The sequence below is a fragment of the Palaemon carinicauda genome, chromosome 2, assembly GCF_036898095.1.
Source record: "Palaemon carinicauda isolate YSFRI2023 chromosome 2, ASM3689809v2, whole genome shotgun sequence".
Classification (NCBI taxonomy): Eukaryota; Metazoa; Arthropoda; class Malacostraca; order Decapoda; family Palaemonidae; genus Palaemon; species Palaemon carinicauda.
The window spans coordinates 143,920,811-143,940,321 of NC_090726.1; the positions used below are offsets into that span (position 1 = coordinate 143,920,811).

The 19,511-nt window shown below is 33.9% G+C and overlaps 1 protein-coding gene across 2 annotated transcripts in view; it reads left to right on the forward strand.

The window, feature by feature from the left end:
• Positions 1-19,511, forward strand: part of LOC137622218 (glycine receptor subunit alpha-4-like) — a 300,662-nt gene that overhangs the window by 103,423 nt on the left and 177,728 nt on the right. For both annotated transcript variants that reach the window (XM_068352710.1, XM_068352702.1), the window contains one exon: positions 229-341. In XM_068352710.1, the coding sequence (XP_068208811.1) occupies positions 229-341 (113 nt within the window). The remainder of the gene's footprint in view (positions 1-228; positions 342-19,511) is intronic.

Here is a 19,511-nt window from a genome sequence, read left to right on the forward strand (position 1 = left end):
AATGAAGGATTTAGGTTTCTTGTATGTGTTAGGTAAAAGACTAGATAAACTCTTCTAAATTGATTTTCCTTTTCAAGAATCTTATTGTAAGCTGTGAGATTTCTGGATTATATACAAATTCATTCACATTGATTGCTCCATAGGAAATACAAAGAGAAGTTCCAAGAAAGCATTATTGATATGGCTTTCTTGTACAGAGTCTATTTATATTTTTGCTATTTTCCCCAGGGGCAACAGGAGGTATCCAGTCCTTGGAAACGAGTTATCGAAGCTGGATCAGCTGTTCCGGGTCGGCCATAGTGGGCAGTACGATAGACGTCAGACTCCTGCAGCTGCATTAGGTAAGAAAGAAATTGCTGGTACAGTGCAAGTCATGTATGCAGTGTTGTAAGCTCTCTTTATTTTCTCTTCCTTGTTAAAGTATATATATATATATATATATATATATATATATATATATATATATATGTCTCTCTCTCTCTCTCTCTCTCTCTCTCTCTCTCTCTCTCTCTCTCTCTCTCTCTCTCTCTCTCTCTCTCTCTCTCTCTTGCTCAGATTACAATAGTTTACATTCACGGAGATTGATTCTGAAAGTAAGTGAAAATGTATTTACATGTTATCAAGACACAATGTTACTGAATTACGTTATCGGATTGAGAATGTGTCAAGGAAGCTCTTGGTAGAAACATGAATAGGATTCCTTCTAAGTAAAAAGCTAATAGGAAAGGCAACCTGATGCGCTTCTCAAAATTAAACACGGAAGAAAACAAGATAAGGAGAAAGAAGATAGATTATTTGGGACTTTAAAGATAAAAAGAAGAGGAAAGGGAATGAAATAAAAGCTGAATCATCCAATTCAAGGATTACCAAATTCCACAGAATAAATGTGGAAACGTGGTCTGAAGACTTATGAAGTCCAATTGAGAAATGGAATAATGGTTGAAATAACAGAATAATCACCATTTGGTAGAGAGGAAGCCCTTGATTTGAAGAATTACTTGGATTCAGTTAAATCTAGGACAAACAAGAATATAGTCTCTCTCTCTCTCTCTCTCTCTCTCTCTCTCTCTCTCTCTCTCTCTCTCTCTCTCTCTCTCTCTCTCTCTCTCTCTCTCTCTCTCTCTCTATATATATATATATATATATATATATATATATTGGGATATAATAGGATTAAGTGAGATGGAAAGAACTGGAGAATCTTAAATAGTTAAAAGAGGGCCTTATAATTTGCTTCAGAGGACATGATTGGAACAGAGAAAATGGAGTGGGTTTTCTTATTAATAAAAATCTTGCAGATAACAGAAGAATTTTTTAGTACTAATGATATGATTGCAGAATTAAATATCAAACTGAAAAAGAAGTATAAACTGAAGATCATACAGAGGTATGCACCAACAACATCCATACAGAGGAAGAAATAGAAACTTTTTATGAAGATCTGGAGATATTTATGAAAAAACATAAAACTCGCTTTACATTTGTTTTAGGTGATTTAAATGCTAAGGTATGACAAAAGAAGAGAGGAGAATCAGCAATAGAGAATTTTGGAGTAGGCACAAGAAATGACTAAGGAGACATGATCGTAAAATTTTCCGAAAGAAACAATCTTAAAATCATAAACACTTTTTTTTTTTTTTTTTTTTTTTTTTTTTTACAAAAAGGAACATTTAAAACGTACATGTAGAAACCTAAATGGAGAAACGAAAAACGAAATAGATTTTATTCAGTGAAACAAGCTGATTTACATTAAAGATGTAACAGTATTAACCAAGTTAAAGTCAAGCAACCATAGAATGGTGAGAAGCAAAATTTCTTTAGATCTAAGGAAATGAAGAGGAAATTTAATTAAAGACATAAACACTCCTCTAATAAAAGAAAAATATGATGAGTTTAGTCTAGCAATATAAGATAGATACTCCCATCTTCATGATGAAATATGCAAGGATAGGAAAATTGATCAGTAATTTAACAAAAAAAAAAATTGTATTGGAATCAGCACAAGATATAGGTGGAGAAGTTCCTAAACAAGATCAAGGAAACCTATCTGAAAAGACCAAAAATTTAACATAGAAAAGATTGAAAATGAGGGTAAAATCCAAGAGAGATGACTTAGAATTAGCAGAACTATCCAAAGCAATAAACAAACTAAAATCCCAAGACATTCGTAAACACAATTAGACCATTATTGAGGATACACTAAAGAAAGGAAGAAGCATCAAATTGATGAAAAGAAGACTCGGAAGAAGGTGCCAACAGGGTTTGCTTTAAAGGATGAAAATGGAGATTATCAATAATAGAGATGGAGTGATAAGAATTGCAGATTTCTATACAATGCTATACAATAGTGATATAAGAAATATCTTCACTAATAGAAATAATGAAACGCCTGAACCAGTGTAACATTAGGAGAAGTAAAGCAAGCATTAAAAGGCATGAAAAGAGGTAAAGCAGCAGGAGAAGATGGCCTAAAAAGTGATTTAATATTAGATGGAGGAAATTTCATAAAAGTAAAACTTGCTGAACTTTACACCAAATTTCTTCTAGATGGCTCTTATACCTACTGCTTGGAAAAACTTTATCATTATACTAATACATGAAAAAGTGAGACACAAAAGACCTGAAAAATTACTGCCTAATACGTTTACTCTCCGTAACAGATAGAATATTTACTAAGATCCTATTAGGCATAATAGAAAGACAGTTAGACTTTAATCAACTAAAAGAGCACATAAGCTTTAGAAGTGGGTATTCAACAACTAACCATATCCATGTAATCAACCACCCAATGAAAAAATTAACAGAGTATGACAAACCACTATGTATGGCATTTATAGAATAGGAGAAAGCTTTTGATTCTGTCGAAACCTCAGCAGTAATAAAAGCCCTTAAAAAACAAGGAATAGATGAATCTTATGTTAGAACACTTGAAAATATTTATACAGGAAGTACAGCAATCGTAAAAATACATAAAGCTAGTGAGAAAATTCTGATTGAGAAACGAGTTAGACAAGGAGACCCATCGCTCCTAAATTATTCACAGCATGCATAGACGAAGTTATAGAAAATATAGATTGAGAAAATGTAGTAATTAGTATTGGTGGATCAGAGGAAGAATTGCAAAAGATGATGGAAGATTTGAATAGGGAACGCAGAAATGTAGGCCCGAAAGGGAATATGAGTAAAACTAAGGTAAAATTCAATGAAAATGCAGACAACCATTAGGAGTTAATGAATATACATACTTAGGTAATATAGTAAGTGTTTCCCCGAACCATGAGACCAAATTTAAAAGAAGGATAAACATGGAAAGGAGAGCTTTTAGTAAACAAAATGAGAACATGAAAGGTAAAATGCCTTTCTCCAAAAAAAAAAAAAAAGTATTTAATTAAATGGTCCTATCAATATTAACTTATTCATCCGAAATTTGGAGCCTTACTGAAGCCTTAGAATATAAGCTAGTTACACCTGAAAGAGCCATGGAACATGAATATGAGATCAAACTAAAGTAGAAGATATTCTAACAACAGAAGAGGAAATGGACATTGGCAGGACATATAATAAGAATAACAGACAATAGATGGACATTGAGAACAACTGTAAGGGTGTCTAGAGATTGCAAAAGAAGCAGGGGAAAGAAAAGACGGAAGAATAGACAGTGGATTGACGAACTAAGAAAATTTACGGTTATAAACTGGCATAAAAAGACTTTAAACATACCCTAGTGAAAGAACGTGTCTGAAACCTTTGTTCTGCAGTGAACTAGTAACAGCTGATGATGATGATAATAATACACATATATATATATATATATATATATATATATATATATATATATATATATATATGTATATATATATTTATATACATATGTGAATATGTATATATATGTATACTGTATATATATATATATATATATATATATATATATATATATATATATATATATATATATATATATATATATATATATATATATACACACATATATATATATATATATATATATCATCATCATCATCTCATTCTACACCTATTGACACAAAGGACCTCGGTTAGATTTCGCCAGTCTTCTCTATCTTGAGCTTTTAAATCAATACTTATCCATTCATCATCTGCTTCACGCTTCATAGTTCTCAGTCATGTAAGCTTGGTCTTCTAACTCTTCTAGTGCCTTTTGAAGCCCAGTTTGAAGTTTGGTGAACTAATCACTCTTGGGGATGCGAAGAGCATTCCCAAACCATCTCCATCTACCCCTCACTGTGATCTCATCCACATACGGTACTCAAGTAATCTCTCTTATAATTTTATTTTTAATCCTGTCCTGCCATTTAATTCCCAATATTCTTTTGAGGGCTTTGTTCTCAAATCTGCAAAACCTTTTGGATATTGTTTTATTGTCATACCACGATTCGTGTCCTTACAGTAACCCCGAACTCACAAAACTGATATACGAGTGGAGCCTGATTTTTATATGTAATTTCAGGCGATTTGATTTCCTAATGTTATTCAACGTAGCCATTGTCTGATTGGCTTTTTTTTTAGTCTTTCATTGAACTCCAATTCTAAAGACCCTTTATTAGAGATCATAGTTCCAAAATATTTAATGATTCTACGTCATTAATCCTTTCTCCTTCCAATGATATTTCATCTTTCATTGCATATTCCGTTCTCACCATCATCTCTGTCTTTTTGTCTATTTATCTTGAGCCCAACCTCATGTAATATTTCATGCATTCAGGTGAGCAAGCATTGCAAATCCTGTGGTGTTCTCCTTACAAGGACAGAGTCACCTCTAGAAGCTTATTTGTATCAAACCTAGGTATTCTGTCTACATTTCTATTGGTTGCTTCCGTTTTAATTACAGTGTGGCAATGAGGAGTTGGTGATCACTACCAATATCTGCACCTCTATAGCCTCTTACATTTCTAGAGTCCTCCTTCTCTCCTGATTAATGGCTATGTGATTAATTTGATTTTTGTAATTACCACATGGTGAAGTCCATGTATATTTGTGTGCCCTTGTGGTGGAAAAGAGTTCATCCAATGACTAGATTGTTTGCTGAAGAAAAACTTGTAAAATTAGCTACATTTTCATCATATACATATATATATATATATATATATATATATATATATATATATATATATATATATATATATATATACATCTATATGTATATATATATATATGTATATATATACATATATATATACATATAATACATATATACATATAATACATATATACATATATATATATATATATATATATATATATATATTCTATTTACCAAGGCACTTCTGCTAATTTTTGGGGGGTAGCCAACATCAAAACAAAGTAGCAAAAGGGGACCTATCCTCTCTCCGCTCCTCCCAGCCTGACTAGGGATTCAGCCGAGCTTGGCTAGTACTGCTAAGGGTGCCACAGCCCACCCTCCCCCGTTTCACATGCCGAATCCCTTACTGTTGCTACCTCCGCAACCATCAAGCGAATGGAGGATGCAGCAGGGTCTACAAGAACTGCGTCACAATCGCTTGCCATTCATTCCTATTTCTAGCATGTTCTCTTCTCTCTCTCTCACATCTATCCTCCTATCACCCAGAGCTTTCTTCTCTCCATCCATCCTCCCAAATCTTGGCCTTCCTCTTGTACTTCTCCCATCAACTCTTGCATTCATCACCTTGTTTAGCAGACAGCCACTTTCCATTCTCTCAACATGGCTAAACCATCTCAACACATTCATATCCACTCTAGCTGCTAAATCATTTCTTACACCCGTTCTCACCCTCACTACTTCGTTCCTAGCCCTATCTAAACGAGATACACCAGCCATACTCATCAGACACTTCATCTCAAACACATTCAAATTCTGTCTCTCTGTCACTTTCATTACCCACAACTCCGATCCATATATCACAGTTGGTACAATCACTTTTTCATAAAGAATTCTCTTTATATTCATGCCTAACCCTCTATTCTTTACCACTCCCTTCACTGCCCCTAACACTTGCATCCTTCATTCACTCTCTGACGTAAATCTACTTCCACTCCACCATTTGCTGCAACAACAGACCCTAAGTACTTAAATAGATCTACTTCCTCAAGTAACTCTCCATTCAACATGGCATTCAACCCAGTACCACCCTCCCTTCTTGTGGATCTCATAGCCTTACTTTTACCCACATTAACTCTCAACTTCCTTCTCTCACATACCCTTCCAAACTCTGTCACTAATCGACCAAGCTTCTCTTTCGAGTCTGCAACCACTACAGTATCATCTGCTAACAACAACTGATTTGCCTTCCATTCATGAGCACTTTCGTCTATCGGTTTCAATCTTCGACCAAGCACTCAAGCTTTCACCTCTCTCACCACTCCATCAACAAATAAATTGAACAACCATGGTGACATCACACATCCCTGTCTCAGCCCCACTCTCACTGGAAACCACTCGCTCACTTCATTTCCTATCCTAACGCATGCTTTATTACCTATGTAGAAACTCTTCAGTACTTTCAACAACCTTCCACCAATTATATAACCTGATTACATTCCACATCGCTTCCCTATCAACTCTATCAGACATTTTCTCCAGATCCATAAATGCAACATACCCCTCCTTATCTTTTGCTAAATATTTCTCGCATATCTGCCTAAGTGTAAAAATCTGATTCATACATCCCCTACTTCTTCTAAAACCATGGCAACATCACACATCCTTGTCTCAGCCCCACTCTCACTGGAAACCACTCTCTCACTTCATTTCCTATCCTAACACATGCTTTACTACCTATGTAGAAACTCTTCAGTGCTCGCAACAACCTTCCACCAATTTTATAACCTGATTACATTCCACATCGCCTCCCTATCAACTCTATCATACGCTTTCTCCAGATCCAAAAACGCAACATACATCTCCTTGCCTTTTGCTAAATATTTCTTGCATATCTGCCTAACTGTAAAAATCTGATTCATACACCCCCTACCTCTTCTAAAACCACCCTGTATTTCTAAGATTGCATTTTTTGTTTTATCCTTAATCCTGTTAATTAGAATTCTACCATACACTTTTCCAACCACACTCAACAAACTAATACCCCTTGAATTACAACACTCTTGCACATCTCCTTTACCTACATGTAGTGGTGCAATATACGCACACACCCAGTCTACTGCTACCATTGACAACAAAAGATACATATTAAACAATTTCACCAATCATTCAAGTACAGTCATTCACCCTTCCTTTAACATCTCGGTCCTCACACCATCCATACCAGGTGCTTTTCCTACTCTTGTTTCAATTAGCACTCTCCTCACTTCCTCTCTTGTAATCTCTCTCTCATTCTCCTCTCCCATCACTGGCACCTCAACACTCTTGCAAATCTCCCTCTCCTTTATACAGTGGTACAATACATGCACACACCTAGTCTACTGGTACCATTGGCAACATAAAACATGTATTAAACAATATCGCCAACCATTCAAGTACAGTAAGACCCCTTCCTTTAACATCTCCGTCCTTACACCATCTATACCAGGTGCTTTTCCTACTCTCGTTTCCTCTAGTGCTCTCCTTACTTCCTCTCTTGTAAAAATCTCTCTCATTCTCCTCTCCCATCACTGGCACCTTAACACCTGCAACACCAATTATATCTGCCTCCCTATTATCGTCACCATTCAGTAAACTTTCAAAATATTCCCCCCACCTTTTCCTTGCCTCCTCTCCTTTTAACAACCTTCCATTTCCATCTTTCACTGTCTCTTCAATTCTCGAACCACCCTGCCTTACTCTCTTCACTTCTTTCCAAAACTTCTTATTCTCTTCATATGAACAACCCAAACTCCTTTCAGCCGCCCTCTTTGCCTCAGCCAGATATCTTACGTTTTACTCCCACATTTTTCTCTCTATATCTTTCATACTTTTCTACACTATTACTCTTTTTCTCGTCCACTTTTATCTTCACTCCTTTATTCCCCCATTCACTACCCTTCCTCATGCTGCCTCCAACAATCCTCTTACCACACACTTCACTTGCAATCCCAACAAAATTTTCTCTTACTAACTTCCACTCCTCTAAATTATCAGTTTCTCTCACTTTCACTCTGTCATATGCTATTTCCAACCCTTCTTGATATTCACTTTTTACCTCTGGTTTTATTAACTCTTTAATCTTGACTACCTCCCTTTTACATCCCCCGCCACTTAATTCCCCCACTCTTTTGCTACTACTAATTTTCCTTCCACCAGAAAAAAAATGATGTAACATACCGTTAGCCACACCCCTAAACACATGCACGTCTTTCAATCTTCCAAACATTCTTCTACTTATCAGCATATAATCCATTCATGCCCTTTCTACTACTCTTACCCATCTACAGTATACTTGTTATTTTCTTTCTTTTTGAAAAAACTGCAACTTATTACCAACTCTTGCTCAACACATATCTACCAGTCTTTCACCACTCTCTATTTCACCGAGTATGCCATACTTCCCAATGAGACCTTCTACCTCTCCAGCACCCACTCTATCATATAAGATACCCATGACAACTATATAATTCATTCTACCCAGTCCTTCTACACACCCACTCAATTCCTTCCAGAATTCATTCCGCTCTTCACTTTTCTCACAACCTGGCCCATATGCACTAGCAAAAGCCCAACATTCCCTACCCAACCTAACCCATACTAACATTAACCTAGATGATATCTACTTCCATTCCATTCCACTACCTTATTTGTCATCCATTCACTCAGCAAAAAAGCTACACCCTCTCTTGCCCTACCCCTTGCAATCCCAGATACTCTACCAGTCACTTCACCAAACACCACTTCACCCTTCCTTTTTATCTTTGTCTCACACAAAGCCAATATATCTATCCTTCTATTCCTAAATATACTTCCAATCTCATATCCTTTACTCTATCGTACTTTATCCACGCACAGTCAGACACCCCAAAACTAGAGTACGGAGAGCAGTCACTCTCCCCCCAGGTCTACCTCTTTGATATCTCACAGGAATAAGATATATATACGTGCCAAATGAACTTTTCGTATTAGGAATGCTATAAATAGAAATATTCAATGTCAAAACCCCATAAATTAAAATTTTCTGGCATGATATATAGCAATGGATGTATATTATATAAATTTGTAAACGGATTTTTACTGAAATGTTAGAATAAAATTTAAAAAAAAAATATTAGGAAAAATATATTAAAATATGACTTTGCTTTATCAGTATTGAGTGGGGTTGATGGACTAAGAAATTGCGGTGAGAAAGAAGATAGAGTCCGAACCTGCTAAACGCATCATTCCTATCAGGATCCGTTCCAGGCTTGATTTTCATCAGAACAGCACACAACTGTTTTTCTCTTTATTTTTAAATGATATCCCAAGGAACACTATCACCTTTATTCTCCACCCGTAATTCACTATTAATGCATTTAATCCTTATCGGGCTTTCTATCACTAACCACGCTTAGACATAGTGATATTTGCACATATACTGTATATATATATATATATATATATATATATATATATATATATATATATATATATATATATATCCAATATATGTATGCGTCATACACATACCACATACACACACGCACACACACACCCATATATATATATATATATATATATATATATATATATATGTGTGTGTGTGTGTGTGTGTGTGTGTACACATACACAGACTCACACACATATATATATATTTATATATATATATATATATATATATATATATATATATATATATATATATAATTATTTTGTTTGTATCAAGCGTTTGCTGTGATGAATAGTGGAATGTATTGCTTTATTTACATGTAAATACGGGTATACATTTTGGGCTCTAGCAAGCGGATACCAAAGCAGTGAAACGTGCAGACGCAAACACACACACACACACACACATATATATAATTATTAACAACAAATGCAGCCATTTCTAGTAAACTGCAGGACAAAGGAGTCAGACATGTCTTTATTCATGTCTGGGTTTGACGAGTTTTCAACACCACGATGGCCAGCGAGGATTGGTGATGGTGGGAGGTTTTGTTTGATCGCTCACCGTAAATCACCTAATATAGGTGGTCCTGACTAGTATAGCTTTGCTGATCATGGCGATTCGCAAACCCTTTCACCACGGTAAGGTGTGTGTGCCAGCGTGTGAGAGTGTTTTAATTATCTATACAGTATATGTATATACAGTATATAATATCTATATACAAAATTATACATATATTACATACCTATATTATATATATGTATGTGTGAATTTTAGAGCGCTATGAAGAAATCTAATATATTTTCCATAAGATTTATGTGGCAGAGGAGACATTGATTCATTTTTTTTTACAATGATTCTGCGTTAAGGGAAAGGAAGCAGTGTGCTAATTTTCTCATACAGCCACAAAGAATTCGTATCTGAACGCCTAATAACTACTACTGGTTCTCAGAAAACTTAAACGCCTCCTCTCCTTTCGTAATTTTCCCGCGTTTCCATACGGCACAGCACATAACTTATGATTTCCGATTTATCCTAAAAACTGCCGTAATATATCTTTCGTAGACATCACTTTTAATGTCACAATTAACACTCTTGACAGTCACATGTTGGCTTTTACATGTGCCATGGGATTAAGGCTCTCCATTCATCCAACTGTTAATAAAAATAACTTTTTAGCTATATTCCGTTTCCTTGCTAAAATTTCCATATACTGTATTTGAATTATACTTTCATAAATGTGATGTGCTAACCCACTAAAAGATAAAGATAGATTAACCATAAAAGTAGGTAAAGGAAGAGCTGGTATGCTTAAGAGAAGGTGTGGATAATACAGATGAAATTTAAGGATTCATTTTAGATACCAAGCAATGAAAGATTCAATGGTCTTTCATGTAGAAATTGCTGTCCTAGTTTTTACACCAGAAAATTTACATTACCCGCAATGGCTTATTTACCTAATAGTCTAAGCATTACTATTACAGTATAAATTGGAAAACCATTGAAATTCACTTTTTTATTTATTCACTGATGCCTTTGATGACAATCGTTTAAACATTTTTATCCAAGCATTCGTCCCAAAACTAATAAATATGATTTTTTTTATTTATTTTTTATTTTTCAAGGAATGTTGTTTTATGGATGCTAACCTGGCTAAAAAGATGTAATGACTAGTTTGGATATAGCCTCCCATTCTACGATTGTTCTATTAATAGTCATTAAACTTTTTTTTTTCATATCTGTGACGACCTTTGGACTTGGCATATCAAACTATTCAATTTTATTAAAGCTAGTAACTGATTTTGCCATTTTTTCTCATGACGTCAGAAAAGTTTACAGTCAAATAGACTAGGATTTGAAGAATATTTCTTTTGTTGTTTAAAGATTTGTTGCCAGAATGTCTTTGAATTTTCATTTATACAATTTTTGAGTAATTATTTGTAAATTCTGCTTTTTTTTTTACTGCCAGAATCATGATATAAGGATTCTTTTAAATTCATCTTCAAATTAAACATAAAAAGATCAAATATTTTTCGATGTCCAAATATTCTGAAATGAAGGTTATTTTGATTGACTAGATTTCTAAAAAAAAAAAAAAAAAATGATATAGTGATTGAATGCATTCAATTTCACATCCAAATTTCATAAATCTAATTCCATGTGAGCGTTTGGTTCGGATTTTAATATTTCATTTGGACGCGGTTTTACTTTATCTCATTTTATTGAGGAAGCTTACTCTCGTCTAGTCCACAAAAAAAAAAAGATAATTTTCCTAAGTTTATTTATGCAAAACTCCATTGGTTCCTGTGTTGATATATATATATATATATATATATATATATATATATATATATATATATATATATATATATATATATATATATATATACAGTATATACATATATATACATACATATATACATATACACATCATCATCATCACCATCATCATCATCAACATCTCCTCCTACGCCTATTGACATTAAGGGCCTCGGTTAGATTTCTCCAGTCGTCTCTATCTAGAGCTTTAAATTCATCACTTCTATAAAAAAAAAAAAAAATTCAATACTTCTCCATTCATCATCTATTTCGCGTTTCATAGTATATATATATATATATATATATATATATATATATATATATATATATATATATATAATTTTCATCATCATCATCATCATCATCAGCCGTAACTAGCCCACTGCAAGATAAAGGCCTCAGACATGTCCTACTCCTCTCTGGTTACGGTCTTTCTGTACCCGCAAATTTTCTTAGCTTGTCAATTCATCGTCTTCTCTTTCTTCCCCTGCTCCGTATGTAATCTCCGGGGAACAATTTTGTTATTCTTATGTCCATCTATTATATGTCATTCTCATTATATGGTGTTGGAATATCCTCTACTTTAGTTTGCTCTCGTATCCATAAGTATTCTTTCCCTAGCTTATGTAATTATCTTATGTTATAAGGCTTTAGTAAGGCTCCAAGTTAACACTAGTATGACCATATGATTAAATACTTTTCTTTTCAGAGAAAGTGGGATTTTTTCATAAATTCAATTTGTTTACCAAAAGCCCTCCATCCCATTCCAAGCTTATCCTTCGTTGAAAAGACTATATACATACACACACTCACACACACACACACACACACATATATATATATATATATATATATATATACTGTATATATATATATACATATATATATGTATATAAATTATATATATATATATATATATATATATATATATATATACATATACATATATATATATATATATATATATATATATATATATATATATATATATATATGTTTTTTTTTCTTTTTTTTGGGTGAAATAACACTTTAACTGTCATATTTTCAATGCTTTTGCGGTCCATGATTTTATTCTTAATTATGCTGTTAACTGGTGATGAAGTGTGGGACAGAGGTAGATGGTGAACGCTGGCCAGAAACATCGACCCCACATAAAAGTGGGAAAAGATGCAGACAAAGAAGAAGATTCTCCATTTCTTTAGTGTCCTAAGTAACTCAGAAACTGTAATGCAGCATGTTTCCTGAATTTGTGTCGAATATTTCCATATACCTCAGCCAGATCCTTGAAGTTTTCTGTGTATTGTGACATCTGTTGAGCTTACTATTTAGCCATGATATCAACGATTACAACAAAAATCTTTCTTTCTAACTATTTGTCTATGTGTATTTCTGCCTGGTAAGGTCACTCATCATTTCTGCTGCCAGACATTGCATCTGTTGGTAGTGACCCAACTGCAGTTAACTACGATTTCAATGTGCTTGTCTTCTGTTGGTGTTGGTGTTGTTATTGTTGGCATAGATGCATGATTCCAGTATCATGAAAAGGGAACCTTGGTAAATCAGAAAAGGCTTGTAATGATAATAACGCTTTATTTTTAAATATGCAGAGATATGCATAAAACTAATACGTGAGCAAAATGGAATCTCCCATCATTTACTGTAGCTTTTTGACGGTCCCATTTAGTCACTTTCAATTTACTGGTTACCCTTAATCAAAGGAAAAATAGCTTGTTCTGTTTTCATCAGTATCGCTTGAGTTTGTAGTGTCACTTCCAATATGAATATTTTTTTCAACTCGTGATATACAGTAATTGACTTTCAAACTCACAAACCTTTTATCAATTTCCATGTTGAACGACTCTCTATTTATTACCCTTTGGGATTCATATTGAAGGTTAAGCTTTATTTTTGTTTGCCAGGAACTTCCATGCTTTATATTTAAAGATTATTTGGGAAGTACTGCAGTGTTTTTAATATTTTAATATTAACTAATCCGTCTGTCTCTTTGGTCTGTTTTGATATTCTAATACTCATCTGCTCCAAGAGTAAAATATGGAGTGGTATTTTGTTTGATACACTTTTTGCTCTTCTAAATCCTGAACTTCTAATGTGTTTACGGAGCTGATGACCTTGAACTCTTCATATCGGCAAGGTAGTATTCCATCATCTCAGAATGACTGAATATCTTTTGGAAAAAGAAAAAAAAATATAGAATTATTGATGAAACGATTCCTTTACAGCCACCATGGATTTTTGAGTAAGCACCTCACCATCATTGCCATGCAGTCTTGGAGCATTTTAGATTTTTTTTTATTAAACTTTTTCTAAGTATTATCAAATGAATAAAAGCTCGTTGGTATAATTTAGCTTTTGAATGTGTCTAAAGATATATTATCTCGTTTCAAGAATGCCTACATATATCATTAATGAAATGCAGTGGGTGCAGGTGTTCGGGCTTCAACAGCGCATTTAACTAGTTCGCTAATGATAATCTGTTACAAAACACTTTATTGAACCAGTCTTATGATTCAGGAATACCGCGGCCATTAAAAAAACCATAGAGCACAAATAAACACCATGATTACGTTTAGTTCACTGCCCATCTGTGCAAATATATTATAGAGGTAGTTCGAAGATTAATATAGTTTAAAATCTTTGGTCATAACCTATTCTGCTTGTTGCTCACAAATATGCTTGGTTAAATCGTCTTAGTTTCCTATTTGGGATCTTGACTAGCAGTTTACATATCTTTATCACTCTTTCTGGTGATTTGTGTCATAACATTATTATTATTATTATTATTATTATTATTATTATTTTCTAAGCTACAACCTTAGTTGGAAAACCAGGATGCTATAAGCCCAAGGCCTCCAACAGGGAAAATAGCCCAGTGATGAAAGGAAATAACGAAACTACAAGAGAAGAAATTAACAATTGAAATAAAATATTTCAAGAACAGTAGCAACATTAAAATAAATCTTCCATATATAAAAAAATTTAAAAAACAAGACAAGAGGAAGAGAAATAAGATAGAATAGTGTGCCCGAGTGTACCCTCAAGCAAGAGAACTCTACCCCAAGACAGTGAAAGACCATGGTGCATAGGTTATGACATTATCCAAGACAAGAGAACAATGGTTTGATTTTGGAGTGTCCTTCTCCTAGAAGAGCTGCTTACCATAGCTAAAGAGTCTCTTCTATCCTTACCAAGAGAAAAGTAGCCACTGAACAATTACTTTGCAGTAGATAACCCCTTAAGCGAGGAAGAATTGTTTCGTATTCTCAGTGTTTTCAGGTGTGTGTGGACAGAGGAGAATATGAAAAGAATAGGCCAGACTATTCGGTGTATGCGCAGGCAAAAGGAAAATGAACCGTAACCAGAGAGAAGGATCCAATGTAGAACAGTCTGGCCAGTCAAAGGACCCAATAACTCTCTAGCATTCTTTCTAGGGAAACATTTAGGCTTGGTAAAATATCTACTTAGCTTGCTGGGCACAGTTTACTTGACAGCACCATGCCAGCTTTATATTTCTTAATAGTTTAAGATCATAAAAGATTTAACGATATAACTTTTACTGAACACTTTACTTTGACCTAGGGTTCTGTTAGAATAAGATAAGGTTTGACACTTGACAGTGTAACATCTTGAATGACTTTCTTGATAACAAATTATCACAGTTCCATGTAGGATGCCCTTCCTTACCAGAAGCATAGCAAATGAATCAGTCAAAAAAGTTCTAGAGATGCATTTTTCCTTGAGTTTCTTCTGTGGATCATAATTCTTCATTAGAAACTTTACAATCAATTGAGATTCCTAAGCCATGCACGAATTACACTAAAAGTTGGCTGTGATTTTTGTAGTGAATAGGTAGTCCAACACTAACTTGAAGTGAAGTGGAAGTTCATGAGTATGACTGTCTTTTTCTGAAAGCATGCTATTTATTCCTCTGTGAAGCAATTGTACATTAAGGTGCGTGAATGTGGGGATCTGTTTTTTATTGTCTGGTAAGCCCCTTCATAAGATTTTTATTTTTTTTTATTTTTTTATTATTCTAATTCTAAGTTATTAAAAGTAGTCAAATCCTTTACTAACCTTACATGATTTTTTATCGTTTCATCTTGGCTGCTTGCTATATTATCTTCAGGGTACTATACTTGCCGCCAGCTAACTTTTCAGAGTAAGCTCCGCCCCCTACATGCAAGTTTCCCTTCCAATATATATGTTATTGCTTAACTCCTGGAAGCGATATTCCGTCACGCTCGTAACTCTACCAAATAATTAGCATTATGGAATTAACTCCATTAGGCTGCCACTACACTGGTGGCAAATTACGAAGTACAGGCAGTATAGAAATGTAGTTTTCTACAAAACATGCTGTTATCACAATATCTTTCGGTTGCTTTTCGGAAACTGGATTGGTGCTTATTGTTTTTTGGGGGGGTGGGGGGGGGGAATTTGTTTTAAATGCTTTTTCATGGATTTTCTGAAAACATATCTTCATTCTTAATACCTATTGAATAGTATATTTTCCGGTAGCATATCTCTGCCACTTCCATCATAATAACTTTTCAGGGTAGTGGTGGACGATGAGGTAACGTCCCTGACTGGTGAACGCCAGACTGGGGTTCGAGTGCCGTTCAAACTCGTTAGTTTCTTTGGTCGCTGCACCCTCACCATCCTTTTGAGGTATGGATGGGGTGTTTGGGGGATCCTATAGGTCTATCTGCTAAGTCATCAGCTGCCATTGCCTGGCTCTCCTTGGTTAAATGCTTAGGTTGAGAGTTGGCTTGGGTGCTGATCATATGTATATATGGTCAGTCTCTAGGTCATTGTCCTGTTCGGTAGGGCAATGTCACCGTCCCTTGCCTCTGTCATTCTTGAGCGGCCTTTAATGATTCCAGTTAGCAGCATATGAATTCTGACTTAACTTGAATATTCTCCAGTAATGTACTTGGTAGAACCTCTAGAAGTTTTCTGAATTTTGTATTACCTTACCACTTTTCAATTCTACTGAAAATTCATCGTGTATGTGACATTACTGTACAGAAATTACTGCGCTCTAGATCATTATATCCAAGTGTATTTCATTACTTGCTAAGCTACAACCCTAAATGGAAAAGCAAGATTCTATAAGCCCAAAGGCTCCAATATGGAAAATGGCCCAGTGAGGAAAGGAAACAAGGAAATAATTACACTACAAGAAAAGTAATAAGCAATTGAAATAAATTATTTTAAGAACAGTAACATTAAATTAGATCTTTCATATATAAACTAAAAAAAACTACAAAAAACCATGTGGAAATAAATAGAATTAGAATAGTATGCCCGAGTGTACCTTCAAGCAAGAGAACTACCCCAAGACAGTGGAAGACCATGGGACAGAGGCTATGGCACTACCCAAGAATAGAGAACAATGGTTTGATTTTGGAGTGTCCTTCTCTTAGAAGAGCTGCTTACCATAGCTAAAGAGTCTCTTCTACCCTTACCAAGAGGAAAGTAGCCACTGAACAATTACATTGCAGTAGTTAACCCCTTGAGCAAAGAAGAATTGTTAGGTAATCTCAGTGTTGTCAAGTTTTTGAGGACAGAGGAGAATGTGGAAAAAATAGGCCAGACTATTCGGTGTATATGTAGGCAAAGAACCAGAGAGATCTAGTGTAGCACTGTCTGGCCAGTCAAAGGACCCAATAACTCTAGCGGTAGTATCTCAATGGGTGGCTGGTGCCTTGGCCAACCTACTACTGCTATTATATATAATACTTTGTTGTAAACATTATTTAACTTTGGTTAGTGACTGTATTTAATGAATGGTTAGTGACTGTATTTAATGAATGATTCCTGGTGTTACTTTTTTTTAGATGGATTGATATTTTTCTAGAATTTTTCAAGTATTGAATATTCGACTTTGCAGATATTGTGCAATGGCTGTTGCTTTATTGGAACTCCTGCTTCGAATTCTTATGCTTTCAGATCGCTTTCGAGCAGATTTTGGATTTTTGAATGAAAATTTCCTTTGTTTGAGATTGACAGAGTAGACAAAAGTCGAAGTTCATACCGTTCATATCTTCCTGTTTCACTGTTGATAGAACAATAACTTCATAAAACTTCCGCATTATTTTTCTGTTCTCTCAGTGACTTTCTACTGCCTAAAACAGAAGAAATGAAGAATAGTTATAAAATATAAAAACTATCAGTATGATATTAAAAAAAGATTAAATTGAAAAGTACTGTACCTGCCACACGCAGAAAAATAATTAGTAACAAACTTGAAAACAACTGTTATTTTAATCAGACTTCCGAATTAAGTTATTTAACAATTAGGTTCTAAAATTAAATCTCTCTCTCTCTCTCTCTCTCTCTCTCTCTCTCTCTCTCTCTCTCTCTCTCTCTCTCTCTCTCTCTTATATATATATATATATATATATATATATATATATATATATATATATATATATATATATATATATATATATATATATATATATATATATATATATCATATACATGCATACACATTGTATCCAAAAATTGGGGAGAATAATTTTTGTTTTACATAAAATTACTTTTAACTATAATTATAAATTACGGATTGTGTAAAATCTCAAAAATTATGGATGATTGCCATATGAAGTGCTACTATAGAAAGGATTAATCTACAGGTAAAATTTGGTCGTCATAGATCTGTGCCAAATATTTAATCAAGAATTCTGCAACGAATTTCTCATGATACCGGATACCCTTCGATAATCCGGTGTGTGACTCTAGACAGCTGTAAGAGATTTATTTTCTCTTCTTGAAGAATCCATTGAGCCACAGTTGATTCTCCTCTTGAAGAATCCGTTGACCCAAAGTTCATTTTAACAACGAATGGGTATTGATAAAGAATGATTGAAAGATAAAACTCGATGAAGTTAGTTTTATTCAACGTGGATTTTGATTACGACAGCCTTTAGCGTGATTATGTTCATATGTCTAATGCACTAGAAGTAAATGCTTATAATAGGCATTTGATTAATGGAACACAGAATGTTGATGAGATATTTTATGTTCCCGAGCGAGAAGAAATATTTACGTACATTATCATCAAAGAAAATGGAAGAAAGCTGGCCTTCGAGTCATAGTTAGTTATTGCTGTGAGAAATTAGTCTTTATAAATTTCAAACAGTTTATGAGATGCACATCGGTTTGGGTGCATAGGATTGGATTTTAATGTTCACTGGATAACCGGGTTAAACAAAACGACTGACTAAATCATGAAATGCTAAAGGAATGCTCTTATTTCGTGTTTAAATGCATTTAACTTTGTATTAAATCCATGATTAGAATACTAATAATAATTTATGCATATATACCATATATATATATATATATATATATATATATATATATATATAGATATATATATATATATATATATATATATATATATATATATATATATATATATATATATATATATATATATATATATATATATATATATATATATATATATATATATATATATATATATATATATATATATATATATATATATATATATATATATATGTGTGTGTGTGTGGGGGGGGTTGGAAATAAGTCCTGGAAGACCTCCCCGTAACAGATATGCAAATCATACCCTGGGGGGATTGGAGCGGAAATATGATCAGTGTGATGTAACTA